The sequence below is a fragment of the Pangasianodon hypophthalmus genome, chromosome 27, assembly GCF_027358585.1.
Source record: "Pangasianodon hypophthalmus isolate fPanHyp1 chromosome 27, fPanHyp1.pri, whole genome shotgun sequence".
NCBI classification, from domain to species: domain Eukaryota; kingdom Metazoa; phylum Chordata; class Actinopteri; order Siluriformes; family Pangasiidae; genus Pangasianodon; species Pangasianodon hypophthalmus.
The window spans coordinates 4,989,226-5,004,012 of record NC_069736.1 but is presented as its reverse complement, the minus strand read 5'-3'; the positions used below and the strand labels follow the sequence as shown (position 1 = coordinate 5,004,012).

Below are 14,787 nucleotides of genomic sequence, written 5' to 3'. Positions count from 1 at the left end.
CTGTCCACATCTCTCCACTCAATTAAATTAAATTAGACCACAATGAGGCATTGTTTTGGGAGCCGCCAGAATTTTGGCTGCGTTCCACCACCTGTGTCCCTCAGGAGTGTATTTTTGGTAACATTTTACAGATAGGAGTTTTTCAGGAGACGACATCTTCAGTGTGGAATATAATTGATTAATTAGTTTCAATGAAATGAAATGTAATTGAAGTGTATTATCTTTATACGTACACACACATATGCAATAGGTTTATACATAATCCTTTTTGCTATATATAATAACATCTGGCTCAGCTGATCAGCTCTTCTTATTTGTTGTAATGCAGTATACTTCAATTTATAAAAATGAGTAACGACATTAAAATAAACTAAATATCGAAACTATAACTGTATATATCAATATATATGTATTTATATACTATAATGGTGGTCACGTCTTATGTTAGAAAAACAGTTTATATCAGCAGATCAGCAGAAAAGAGAAGTTGGTCAGAAGGTACAGCCTTATTATGTGCTGTCTTAGTTCCCAGTTATTATTTTTGTGATTTCGCAGAAGTTTTTTTTTTTCCATTGCAAAACAGGTTTAGTCACCTTTTGAACTTTCTTTCCATGGATTTAAAATGCACAGCTCAGTAATAGCACATTTTTAGATGGTTATCATGTTATTTGGGCCAAAGTCAAGCCTTAATTACGCAGACATGCAGGAAACAACTTGCCGTTATATATGTAAGAATGAATAGGAGGTACAAAAACTCCCTAAAGCATAATCGTTTATTAAACCAGACTATTAGCTTTGTTATATTTTAAAGCATAGCTTAAAAGCTTATAATCACTGGAGGCTGGAGATCCTAAATAAAACCATTTTGATTCCACGTTAATCCATGTTTAATAATAAGTAGGGACGTAACACAATGTCAGATAGTAATCTGTATCTGTATGTGTTTATTACCCCAAATATTCATATCTCTATCTTTATTTGGATTTAAACCTGAAGTGGTCGTGGTACTGTCAGTGTCATGTTCTCATGATGTTCCTCAACATCATCTCCATCACTCGGGTTAATAATTGGTCTCAGCTAGAGGTGAGGGCGGGATTGTTTTTATATTTCTGCTCATGCAGTTATTATTTTTTTGTTTTTATAACCAAACTAGTAGCCTCATTTAAACCCTGACCAGGCAGTTACTAAGGATTGCCACATGTTCATGTTAATGAACATAGTCTTTATTTGAGCTTCATATCTGACAGCTTTTGCTTGCACCTTCATGAAAGTGAAAAACTCACGCTCGTGCAACTTTTTTGTTTTCCGGAGATCCCAGTTCCGATGCACACCTCTAGTCTCAACCAGATGCATTGTGAACTTTTTCGTAAAAAAAAAAAAAAAAAAAAAATAGCACACCTCCTATTTTTATCTGTGTTTGTATCTACAACAATCATTCTGAATAATGTATTTGTGTACGATTACATCCCTAGTAATAAGGAGGACATTTTTTTTTACCTTTACATTCATTCATTTGGTAGATATTTTTTTATCCAGGGTTCCAAGAAGAACCTCTTTAGGAAGCTAAGAACATCTATCTATCTGAAGAACCTTTGATGAACCTACGTTTCTACGGGTGCTATCAGAAATTTTTTTCCAATTTCATATGAATGAAATTCATAAGGAAAGCTAGACTTAGCACGCTCATCCTCGTATAAACTGTACAATACAGATCACAAATGCGTACAAATATGCGTTTATGAGAGCGTGCTGACTTAGCTTTAAATACAGAATAAAATTTTAAATACACTTAGCTTTAAAAACCTCTTAAACTCCCAGGAAACATCCCAGGGTCTTAACTTGCACTCTCATTACTATACACATTTGCTAATGTTTTTACTATAATTACAGAGTACGAAAGTAATAAAACCCAACGGAGCATGCAGTTATAGTAAAATAATCAATGACATGATAGTGTGATGAGGCCCTGACGCAAAGACGCAGAGTTACTGTTACCCCCCAGAGTATTTTATTCCTAATATTTCAAACCTTTTTTTTAATTTATTAAAAAAAAACAATACGTCATACTTTTTAATCCATACATAGTTAGTTTTTATGTTGAATTTACATGAAACTAGTTATCACTTACATTGTTATAAACATTTGTTTCCTCACCAGCCTCTCTTTTTTTTCTCTCTTGAAGTTAATAAGACAAAAAACACAACTTTTTTCTGATATTAAGAAACCACAAAATCCTCTCTTATGAAGAGTTCACTGTGGTGAAAAGTTACAGCTTTACCTCCGGCTGTTACACTGAAGACTCCTTGCTTACATGTTAAATCAACGTCTCCTCACAGAGAACTTATATATCACCATCAACCCGTGGATGAGTTGTTACTATAGAAACGATAACTTATTAGAACGAGTGCACTGATATAAACCTGGGATTTGAATTACAGCTGTAATTATTGTCAGAGTTGCTGTTATAGAAAATTAATCACCACCTTCTAACCAATCGAGAATTCAACAGTGCTGTGGTATAATATACTTTAAGATGAATGCTCCTTGTCCAGGGTCCAGTGTCAAAATATTAATTACAGTGTATAATTCTGCTCTCAGTAGCAGGAGTGTTTGATCAGACAGGTTATTAATGCTCTGGAAAGGATTCGTTGCATTATATAAACCACTTAAAATGTTACAGCGCGATTCCGGTCCTGTGTGTAGGCATGAGCTGTTCTCACTACCATGGCAACATGCATCCATGTCAACCTCTTATAGCGTCCTCATTTAACGTATGATCAGCACGGCATCTCCGGCTGTCTCTCATCCTCAATCCCTGTCTCTCTTCTTTATTACTAAACCATCTCACGGTCATTTCCGGCCAATTTTCGTTGGACGTCTTGCAGAAATAAAGTGCGTTTCAGAGGTTGTTGGCTACCCGGGAAAAGGGGCAGCATGTTTTTCAAAAGCCTACACTGATATGTCTATTTTTAACCTGAGAAATCTTCTGCTGGTCCTGCTGCAGTGTGCTCATTATTACCAGTGCAAAGGCCAGCGTCTCTTCATGTGTCAGCTTAGAGAAGATCATTGTCTATTACTGCAGTCTTTTTTTTTTGTTTTAACAGTGAAAGCCAACATGAACTGTTTTCAGTGGTTATTGTACCATTTCACATGATTTTTCTTAACATTTATAGGTATTTCCCAGATTACAGCCTTTCAGATTACAAAATTCTCTTCATGTGAAGCATGGTCCATTCAATAAAATGACATTTTCATGAGACATATGGCAGGAATTCAGTTCTTTGAGATTTTTTTAGTCTCCGTCTTGCTATTAAAAACATGTGGTGATGCATATTAGCAGTACAGCAAGCATTTACAGCAAGTCCCAGTAAAATCAAAATAGTTTTTTTAGAGATTTTTTTTTTTGAGAGTTTCTTGTCACTACAGAAAGTGTATATATAAGGTATCTTTTTTAAAAAGTGTTTTGTAGATATTTTGCGTATTTTAATTAAAAATGGAAGTTGTTCATGCTCGAAGATAACCAGTACTTGCTGATAAACATCTTGGTCATTCAAGATTGTTCATTAATTTTAGGCCAAAATTCATCTGAAATGATGAAAAATAAAACAAAGGAGAAATCATTTTCATTTCTCTCTCTCTCTCTCTCTCTCTCTCTCTCTCTTTCTCTCTCTTTCTTTTTAATCCCAGAGAAGCTCTAAGTAAGGAACCTATTGTATCTCTCAGTCTGCTCCTTGTAGCCTGTTTAAATGCCAAAACATACGCAATTAGCGCAGCAGCGAGAGCAGTGATAGCATCACCGCAAAGTGGTTGTCTGATAATATTTAGTCAAGCACTGAGTTGTGTTTCATAACGGCCCCATTGTGCCATGATTATTCCGGCTTTTAACTAGTCCTGTTAAGAAACATGAACATTTTAAAAGGTTTTTTTTATGGCTAATTGCTTGCAGTTGTTGTAAAGTTAACTTTCTGCTCATTTCATAGCAGTGATTAGCATAACAAATCCTGTGGTAATGACTAGCGACCATTTCATACCTGTCTCATAAAGAAAATGGTTAAAAGTATTTTGTGTGTGTGTGTTTCTGTGTGTGTAAGTTATTATAACGCTAGCTGGATTGACGTGAAACTTTATTAGCTTGAATACAGTTTGTTAACAAAAGAACTGCCAGGGTGGTCAAAAGATTTAAGCAAAAGTGAGACTTTTGTGAGAAAGTTTGCACCCCCTTCGAACAAAATGAAAAATAAATGCTTAATTTTTAACAACAAGGCAAAGTACAAAATAAGTAGCAAAAATATCCAGATAATGAAAAAAATTAGTGTTCGAAGGTTTGCTCTCTACATAAACACCCTGTAATCAATTCTGTTCCCACACTTTGTTTTTACTGCCTAAAAGCCCAATCTTTTATATATCCTCTGAACGACTTTTGGATCCTCTTAGCTGTAATATTTATCCATTGCTCCTGAAATCTTCTGAGAGATAGAAGTGGTCATGGTCATGGCAAATATTTTCTACCTATAGTTTCTGTTGAATTAAAAAAAACAAAAAAAAACATGCATTTTAATTTTTTCCCACTTAAAAGCCACGGGGTTGCAAGCCTTTGCACTTGCATATGACAGGCCAAGATTTTAATTCGAAGGTGGGTCTTTCTGCACGTCTGCACTCCAGCTAAAGAGATAAACAACACTGTACTGTTTCTGACATTGACAGCTTCTTATTATGCAACTGCCCAGATTACTACTCTAACTACACTGCCAGTATATATAACGTTTTTTTTTTTTAATTGACCTCATTTTAAATACTCTTTAGAAAAAAAATCTAACCAGTGATTACATATGAGTGAAATATAGAAGCTAGAAAATGACTTTAGTTTATTGGAACAATCTAGATGTAATCTAATCTAGTTGGAAATGGCCCAATCTTTTTGACTCTAACTAGTCATTTTATGTACTCCACACCTTAATGTTTTTTATTATTATTATTTTTTTTAATGTCTTTTAAGCACTGTCTATGAGTGTTCTATCTATTGGCTTAGCGGATTTATCCTCCATGTGTGCCTGCCTTTAATAAAGCGCTCATTTAGAGTCTAAGATCTGAGAGCGAGCAGTTAATTAGTTCCACACAGATTTAGCTTTCCTTGCTTAATTGCTATTCTGTAGCATTTTGTTTGGTCAGTGACAAAAGCAGTGATTAATTAACGGAATAAAACACCTCGAGAGAGCTGCTATAGGAAAATGATCAACCATGGGGGATGGTGATGCTGTTATCACCCCATAGCTGATTATTTTCTAATCACAGCACATGCTGAAGTGTTTTATGCTTCTTGTACCACAGCAGTGTAATAAAGATTTTATGACACATCATACTTTTTATCCATTTATTTAGTTATGGTTAATGTTGGGGATCGTCCAAAACAAGTTGTTCCTTCTGTTATCGTATATATCCTTCCCCTAGCAGCCTTTTGTCTTTCAGATAAAAAAAATGCAGCTTGTTATTTTATTGAGAAACCAGAAAGCACAAACTCTGCTGTCCTGAAGACTTTGCCTTGATGGAAAACCTCCTGGCAAAAAACTGGAGACTCCTTCCATAAATGTTGAATAAACATCTCTTTAGAGAGAGCTTCACCATATCAGTAATTATACTTTTTCCTTTGTTAAATGACACTTTTTTAAGCCTTAGATTATGACTAGTCTGCCATATAATTCTCTAAGAGTCAGAAAAAAATCTCTGAAGAATTAGAATGAGCAATCTAATATAAATCTGTGATATGAATTACAGCCTCATGTTAAAAAAATATTAATAACAAATCAGATCTGAGAAATTCAGTGGAACTGCAGTATAAACTCTAATAAATGTAAGAAACTTCAGGAAATGTTTGACAGGTAGTGTATATAAAGATGATGATTATCACACTTAAGAAGAAGAAGTCACTTATGTTTATTAATTTGATGGAGGTTTTATCCAAAGTGATCACAGTCCCATGGAAACATATGGCTGAGCGGTTGGGGGTGAAGGGTTTCGATTTGGAGCTCTACAGCAGCACTCTGGAGTTTAAACTCACAAGCATCTGGTCATTCAGAGTCTTGAATTGACTCTGACTTAAATACTGTGTTCCCATTTTTATTAAAAACCTAAGAGAACCGAACTTTTCTCACACAAATCCTGTTGCAGAGTTGCATATAGAGTAGTGCTTAATGTTGTTGTAATGTCTCGGGGTCACGGCGAGGTAATGACTGTCAGGGCTTGTTCGGCTTTTCTGGTCTTGGCATTCCATTCATTTCTGTCTGCTGAAAACAGGCTTGACCCCGAAGCTCATATTGTCACAGCTGTTTTTTCTCGCCTGCTGGTTTACCTTTGAGAAACAGTGACTCACTGGAATGGAAATGCTTCCAGATATTTATGGTTATTTTGTGTTATCCCTTTTTTTTTTTTTTTTTTTTTTTTTTTTTTTGGTGAACCATATTTAAACTGAAAATTACAATAATGTAATCTATAATGGAATTTCTCGGTCATTGTATTGAATTAAACCCCCCAAAAAATCATGTGATGTCAATACTGTGTTCGAATTACAAAGGAAGACAAAGTCTCGAGAGCAAACACTGTTTGAATGGTTTGCCTTATAGAAAATTGGAAACATTTTGAAAGCAAATGTCAAGTAGTTGAATAGGAGAAGGTGTGAAGTGAAGCTATGTTTTTTAGTTTCGGAGGGTGTGTATGTGTCTGCGTGCATGTCTGCATGTGCGTCCAACTGCACAGTCCAAGAATTCCATTAGGAAAAGAGTCTCACACACACACACACACACACACACACACGCACACATACACACACACACACAAACAATGAACCTCAGCTTTTAAGCCTGAATTGCACCATGGGCATGTGTGTTTAATTGACAATAAGTGAACCATCTCCATTCATTCTTGCGAACGTTTACCTTGCCTTTCTTTGTGAATTTATCTTGGTGGACATCCAGGAGACAGCGGGACGGCTTGGCGTGAGTCAGCCTGCATAGACTGAAGGCTTTCGGGTTTGAGTGGTGGACTGGGGCCCGGCTTTTTTGCGCTAACATTTGAGGAAATGGCTGCTAACTGGGAGCCCAGCCCACTAATGGAAATAATGCCTATAAATCCGACAGCAGGGGGAAAAAAAACAGTGTAGGCACGCATATGTGACCTGCTTCTTCGTTTTGACTTTGCCCCAGAAACCCATTTTGAGCTTTGTACGTAACTTTAAAGAGTCTTAACTTGATGGCGATAATCCATGTCAGGGTTGTACTTCGAATCTTAAATGAGATACAGAGGGGAAAAAAAGAAAGCGTAGGGTTGTGACGTTAAATATTTTTACATGTGGTGCAGAGCGGTGAAAATGTTAAAAGGGGTGTGTTGAGCACAAAATCATGAGGTGTGGTTAGGTGTGCTGTTGCAATATCTAATAATATAATAATAATATAATAATACAATATCCTGTCATTCCCTTTAAAAGCAGAATGTGTGCATTTTCCCAAAGGCATAAAGGCTACGTTCCATTATGTTATGAAGCCTATGTAGGGCACTTGTACTACGTAGGGATTGCCAGCATCGGCCTTTTTTAATGATGAAATGATTCATCTCAATGAAAATGTCCACAGCTGCCAACATTTGTAAATGTATAAGCACAGTTCAAGTTCGAGTACTAAACATATTAACAATATTAACATAATTACATTTTGTAATAGTTACTAAAAAGAAAGAAAACTGCTGTAAGTAGTGTTAGAGTTCTGTGTCCTGTGTTCCTCTCTGTACAACACCTCTCGTCTTCCCCTAGTCGTGTACATCTGCGGACCTCTTCAGACGTTCTTTAAAATCATGCACAGCTTTGAGGAGGAGGTGAAGAACCCAGAAGACTACGCCATCTTCTACCTGGATGCGTTTGGTGAGAGCCTGAGTGATGATATGCACCGGCCGTGGCAGAGCTCAGATGTTCAGTGGAAGGATCCAGTCAAGCTCTTCCAGGTACACCTGCAGAAATGTCTTTTTTAGCCTGATTATCTTCCTCAAGTCATTCAAAATGGACTTTAAAACTTAAAACGTAGCTTCGCCTACTCAAATATGTGACAATTTTCATAATGTGCAAAACCATTTTAGTAAGTGTGTTTAGGGGGAGGGGCTATGCTAAGCGTAAAACACAAAGTCACAGTTTCTGATCACAGGTTTACATTTTTAAAGAGAATGTCATTACGTGACGTGCAACACTGCAGTGAAACGTGCAGGTACTAAGAAAGAGGGAAAGAAAAGAAAAGGAGTGAAAAGTGAAGATAAAGAAAGAATGAGGGAGCATGAGAGTACACAAATACAAGAAAAGCAAAAGAGTGAAAAGCGAAAGGAAGAGAAAGAAAGAGAGACCGAAAGGGAGAGAAAGGAAGAGTGTGGAAAAAATGAGAACGAAAGAATCAAACAGACACAGAAGATGTGAAAGTGGAAAGGAAAGATAGAGGGAGGCTGAGAATGCAAGAGAAAGAAAGGAAGAGAGAAACAGACAGAAAATTGAAAAAGAAAAAAAAATGAGGACAAATAGAAAGGAGGAAAGAAAAATAAAGGGAGAGGGAAAGAAAGAAAGTTAGCAAGAAAAAAACAAATATGGGACAAATAAAAAAATTAATAGAGACAGAAAAGGAGAAAGATAAATGAGAAAAAGCAGAAAAAGAAAGAAAGAAAGAAAGAAAGATCAAACAAGGCAGAGAAATAAGGAGAGAGAAACTGGGGGAGAATGGGAGAGAGAGCGAGATTGTGAGGAAGAAAGGGAGGAAGTTGAGAAAGAAACACTTACATTTTTAAAATTTATTAATGAATGACACTTTGTGTTTTTTAGCCATTTGTAGTTACATTTAATGTTCTGGAAATTCCATGATGCAGTTAGTTCCTGTTATCACTGCTCTGACTAATCGGATTTGAGAATTCAACAGCAATGTGGTATAAACTGTTTAAAGTAGTGCTTTTTGTATCTGTTCCTATAAACAGAACACTAACGTATTTTTTTACCCTGCTGGAAAATTTCCGAAGTTCATATTATGGTATTCTTTTTGTTTAACTTAAGCTGTCTTTTCTTTTCTAGTCTGTATTCGTTATAACGTACCGGGAGCCAGACAACCCAGAGTACACAGCTTTCCGTACCGAACTCCACAAGAGAACAACGCAGGACTTTAACATTCAGTTGGAACCGTCTTTGGTAAGTGCGCTTGATCTTTAAATTCCCTGGTTACTCAAAACAGCACTAAATAAACAATGAAGCAAATATGAGCACCGTTTCATGTTGACTTTCACTCGGTAACCTTGAAAATGCTGGGAAGCGACGTAGGATAAATGTAATCGATGAGAAGTTCAGTCCAAGTCTAGTCATGTGAAGGCCGTTGGAGGTCCGCCGTGTTTTCTGTAGCGCTCAGTGAAGCGTGCTGCTATTTCTCCAGCCGCCGCATGCAGTCGCTGATCAGATATGACACCTACAAACCGTGGAAACAAGAGTTTGGCTTCCTCGTGTCAGGCTCATTTTCCGGAATCAGCTGTGCTTGGGGATAAATATAGCAGACAAAGCGGCTGAAACCCAAGAACGGTTCATACTGAAAATATGGCCTCAAGGCATGCAAATACAAAAAAAAATACATCTTGCATTTGAGAATGAACCTAGTCAGGATTTCTTTGTAACTCGACACCATCCTACAAATCATTACTTTATACTTCTAATATAGACATAGCATGCAAAATTGGAATGTATGACTGATTTTTTTTGTTGTTGTTGTTTTTTTTCTGCCTGTTTCAGATGGATTTCATTGCCGGGTGTTTCCATGACGGATTTATGCTCTACGTGAAGGCCCTGAATGAGGCTTTAGCAGACGGAGTGTCGCAGAACGATGGTGTCGGTGTCATTGCAAGGATGCAGAACCGCAGGATCTGGGGTACATCCGGTTTCAGTTACTCTGCACAGACTATAAATGCCATGTTTTAAATGAATGATTGCTCTCTAGATGCAAACAACGCAACACGCAATGGATAGTGTAGAGAGAGACTCTGGGTAGAGAGGATTGTGATTGAGATGTGAAAGCCTGTCTTGGCCAGCATCAACAAATGTGCCGAAAATGTGTTTCTAATACGCAGCCCATCTGCCGAAACTTGTCATAGGAATAAAGTTGAGACATGAACTTTCTCCGACTTGCTTTGTGCCAAAAGCGTACTGGAGCCAGGCGTAATACCGAGTGCACGGTCAGGCTGGAGAGATAACTTAGTGGTTGTATATCCTGTCAAGAATCAGCATCTCAGAGGGGAAAATGTCCATTAAAGGAACAATTCAACTTTCGTGTTCCAGTTACTGGTGCGTTTTGCCAGCTTATTTGAACAGATGATGGCTTAACAGAACAGAATGTAACCTGACATGCCCTTTTGTCTGTTGTGAAACTATATCAATACTCAAACGATTACAGCATAAAGCCGTCATTTACAACTTCTTAAACTCCCAGGATTTATATTTACTACATATTTTTTCTATTAGTTTTCCTGCAGTTCATGAATAATAGCTGTAGAATTGATAACAAAGCAATGAGACACATCTTTATGGGGTTTAGATGTTGTTTGGTTTAAAAAGTTAAAAGTAACAGTACAATCCAAGCTTTTTTTAATCATTGCTCTGAATACATTGCCACTTTCCTCACTGTTTTAATTTAATCTGTGTTTCAGGAGTGACAGGTCTCATCAGTACAGATAAAACCAACGCCAGGTTCACAGACTTCAGCCTCTGGGCCATGACCAACCTGGAAACTGGACAGTATGGTGTAAGTTCAGCAAATAAATCCTTGTCCCTATCGTTAATATCGATAAAAGCATAGGCGTTTTTTTGCACAAACATCAGCAGTGCATTTGGTTAAAGGATCACATGGCATATTTTGGGTTTAGTTTAACAAGACGACTGGAACTACACAGTATGTGGTTCCTGTTAATGCAGTTGCATGCAAGAGTTTACATCCCCAGTAGCTTTTGAATGGAAAAAAAGGGAAATGTACCTGTATTTTCTTTCACAAAAACAGAAATCCAAAATTGTGTTTATGAAGGAATATGGTGGGCTTAGAAGTCATTAGTGAATATTCATTATTCATGTGAAGTCATTGTTTCACATTCAGAAAGGAAGTGTAAACATTTTAACTTTTTTTTTTTTCCTTTTTACTATTGATAGCTGAACATTTTTGCTATAAAAGGGCATGCACTCTAAATGTCCTGGTATTTTTCATTTTGTCGTAAGGGCGCACAAATTTTTGCACTCAACTGTAGATTTGTAATGGAATTTAAACAGCTGTCTGACTTTAACTGTCTGAGTTTAATCAACAATGTGAAGTAAGTTCTTTTGACGTCTTCTTGTTGTTATAAAGTATATCTCAAATGAGGATATAAAGTGGCATGGAATAATTCCTTATAAAAAGTCCCATGAAATTTTCCTTGAGTATCCAATTGGACTTCTATGGAGCAGTTGGGAATTTAATGGGAGTTCATAGTACAATCCAGTTGTTTTTATATAGTTACTCATTGGAATATTACAGTGGCCCAAAAGTGCAAAACACAAACCAAAAAACACAACAGCAAACCAAAACCACGTAAAGATTAACTCAAAAAAAACCAGCTAGGTCCTTATTGAACATCTCATACTCTTTGCTGATTGGACATGGAGTATGAGGAAAAAAAGAATTGCATTTTTCAGTCTGTTATCTAGTTAGACTGACAAAAATGATTTAATGTAAAGTTACATATGTTCTTATAGTGAGGAGTAATTCTTTCTTCTGAATAACCCGGCTTCCTTTAGGCAGCTTTTCAGCTTTCAAATTTGACCGCATATATAAAATAACATGATATGAATGACCTTGATAAAAATAAGGACAAATAAAAGTGTCAGTAGATTCATTTAGGCTCATATTTCCGACATGCGTTGTAGGCATAAGGGTAAGTTCAGTAAGGACTTACCCTTTTCCGTTTTGAGTTAATGCTGTCATGTTTATTAAGTTTCTGTCATGATTTAGGCTTTGCTGTTATGTTTTTGGTTTTGCTGTTTTGTCTTTGTTTTTTCTGTTGTGGTTTTGGTTTTGCTGTTATGTTTTTGTTTTACTGATTTTGCTGCCATGTTTTCGAATTTGATTGCATGTTTTTGGTTTTGTTGTGTTTTTGGTTTTGCTGTTGTGTTTTTGGTTTTGCTGTTGTGTTTTTGGTTTTGTTGTGTTTTAGGTTTTGCTGGTGTGTTTCTGAAGTTGCTGTTGTGTTTTTGGTTTTGCTGTTATGTTTTTGGTTTCGCTGTTTTGTCTTTGTTTTTTCTGGTGTGGTTTTGGTTTTGCTGTTATGTCTTTGGTTTTGCTTTTATGTTTTTGTTTTACTGATTTTGCTGCCATGTTTTTGAATTTGATTGCATGTTTTTGGTTTTGCTGTTGTGTTTTTGGTTTTGCGGTTGTGTTTTTGGTTTTGCGGTTGTGTTTTTGGTTTTGCGGTTGTGTTTTGGGTTTTGTTGTGTTTTGGGTTTTGCTGGTGTGTTTCTGAAGTTGCTGTTGTGTTTTTGGTTTTGCGGTTGTGTTTTTGGTTTTGTTGTGTTTTAGGTTTTGCTGGTGTGTTTCTGAAGTTGCTGTTGTGTTTACGGTTTGTGAATGTGTTTTGCACGTACGAGCCACCATAAAATATGGTCTAATTTCTTGTTGTTTTTCCTGCCTATGAAACACTGCAATAATGAATATCAGTGGTGAGGGTGTATAGTATGTTTAGTTAAAAAATAATAATAAATAAATAAATAATATATATATATATTTTTTTAAATAAATAAATAAATAAATAATTGGGCTACATCACACACTCTGCATTTGCACCATGTGACAATTTGCAGCAGACATAACCTTGGATGGATTGCGTAGTTATAAGACATTTAAAGAAAATTCTTTTAGACTGAAAGGTTTTCTTCAGATTGAAGGAGACATTTGTCTTTTGCAGTGGGTGTTAAGCAGCTCATACGGTTCTTGTTTGTCTCGAATAAATAGTGGAGTTTATTTACACCGTTGGTGATGAAATTTCAGCTAAATGTGTAGGTGTTCCTTTTTTATGGGTGTTTTCCTGAAGATAAACAGGGTTGTGAGCTTGAAGCGCTAAAAAGCATCTGTAACCTATTAGTAATGTCGATTGCAGACATTGGTAATTATTTTACTCGGTGCAGTTCTTCAGTAAATTCATTGGTAAGGCTATGAAAGACATGTCTGTATAAGCAGGAAAAAAATCCATGGAAAAACAACAGGTTAGGTGGGTCAAGAATGCTTGATTTATATTCTTGGACAGGGACTGTAGCTCTCTAGACTCAATCCCTTTAACAGATCTGCTGCACACTCAGTATCCAACCTGAAACACAGGTATAGCAAATGGCTATATTGTTAGATTTTTCCCCTCTGTACCCTGTTGCCATAGTTACTCCATATACCTTGAAGATTACGCGTGGTTTATATTATCCTTTCAACAAGCATCATCCACAAAGCACATTTACCACTGAAGATGTAGATCTAAAAACTAGGTAATTCAGTTTTCAGTGCAAAAGATCAGGTACTGAAGTCTCTAATGCCAGTTTTTATGTCACAAGCGAGGATTTAAAGTGGTGGCAAATAATTCCTTATTCAAAATTCAATGGGATTCTCATGAATTTTTTTTTATTGGGTATTCAATTGGAGTTCCATGTATTTACTGGGATTCTGATGTTGAGTTCATAGTACATTGGGTAATCAAATGGGTTATTCATTGGAATAAGTATTTCTATAGGGTTCTTATTGGATATTATGGATTATCCATTGGAATATGATCTATTTCTGTAGGTTCCTTATTGGATATTTATAGTTTGCTCATTGGAATATGATATATTTCTATAGGGTTCCTATTGAATATTTATGGGTTAGCCATTGGAATATTTATTTCTATTGGGTTCCTATTGGATATTTATGGTTATTCATTGGAATATCTACCTCTGTAGGATTCTGCTTGGATATTAATAGGTTGCTTATTGGAATATCTGGATTGGATTGGGTTATTCATTAGAATATGGCCTTATTTCTGTGGGGTTTTATGGCTAAGTAAATTACATTCCACTCTCCTATGTGAGTTATATGTAGTGTGAGTCTCATATGGACTTTATTTCACTATATTATTATTATTTCATGGAAATTCTATGGGTTTTATAGGAATTTTATTTGCTGTGGGTGCTTCATTTGAATCCCAGAGACATTCTGGGCTTAATCTATCTTTCATGACATGGTATATAGAACAGGCTCACGGATTCCAGTATGAGTCCCATGGGAATTTTTAGTAGTTAGTTATGACTTTACGGTGGTGTATTGGTGCAGTTCGTAGGTTTTTGCCTCTCAGTTCCTGGGTTCCAGTTTTTAAACCCTTAGCTTGGGCTACTGTCTGGGTGGAGTTTCACATGTTCTCCCAGGGTCTGAGTTCTTCAGGGTTCTCACTTCCAAACACATGCCAGTCAGTGGACTAGTTACGTGCAATTTCCCCTAATGTGAAGGTGTGAAAGCGTTTACTGTTGATGAATGAATAATCATGACCATATATATATTTCTAATAAACCTTTCTTTGAACGAAGTCTTTTTGAAATACTACATTACGGTTTTGAAGGACAGCTTTCCTCCAACTCCATCTTGATCCTGCATGGAACTGAGTATAATTATAGAGCATACATTCAGTAAGAGAATATATCTCAGCCATATTTGAATTAAAGAGCAGGCTTACAAACTAGAATAAACTCTTTTTCTGCAT

The 14,787-nt window shown here is 36.3% G+C and overlaps 1 protein-coding gene across 2 annotated transcripts in view; it reads left to right on the top strand.

Moving 5' to 3' along the window:
• The window catches only part of npr2 (natriuretic peptide receptor 2), a 45,760-nt gene that overhangs the window by 4,101 nt on the left and 26,872 nt on the right, over nucleotides 1–14,787 (top strand). For both annotated transcript variants that reach the window (XM_053230403.1, XM_053230404.1), the window contains exons 3-6: nucleotides 7,799–7,986; nucleotides 9,086–9,199; nucleotides 9,788–9,923; nucleotides 10,699–10,793. In XM_053230403.1, the coding sequence (XP_053086378.1) occupies nucleotides 7,799–7,986; nucleotides 9,086–9,199; nucleotides 9,788–9,923; nucleotides 10,699–10,793 (533 nt within the window). The remainder of the gene's footprint in view (nucleotides 1–7,798; nucleotides 7,987–9,085; nucleotides 9,200–9,787; nucleotides 9,924–10,698; nucleotides 10,794–14,787) is intronic.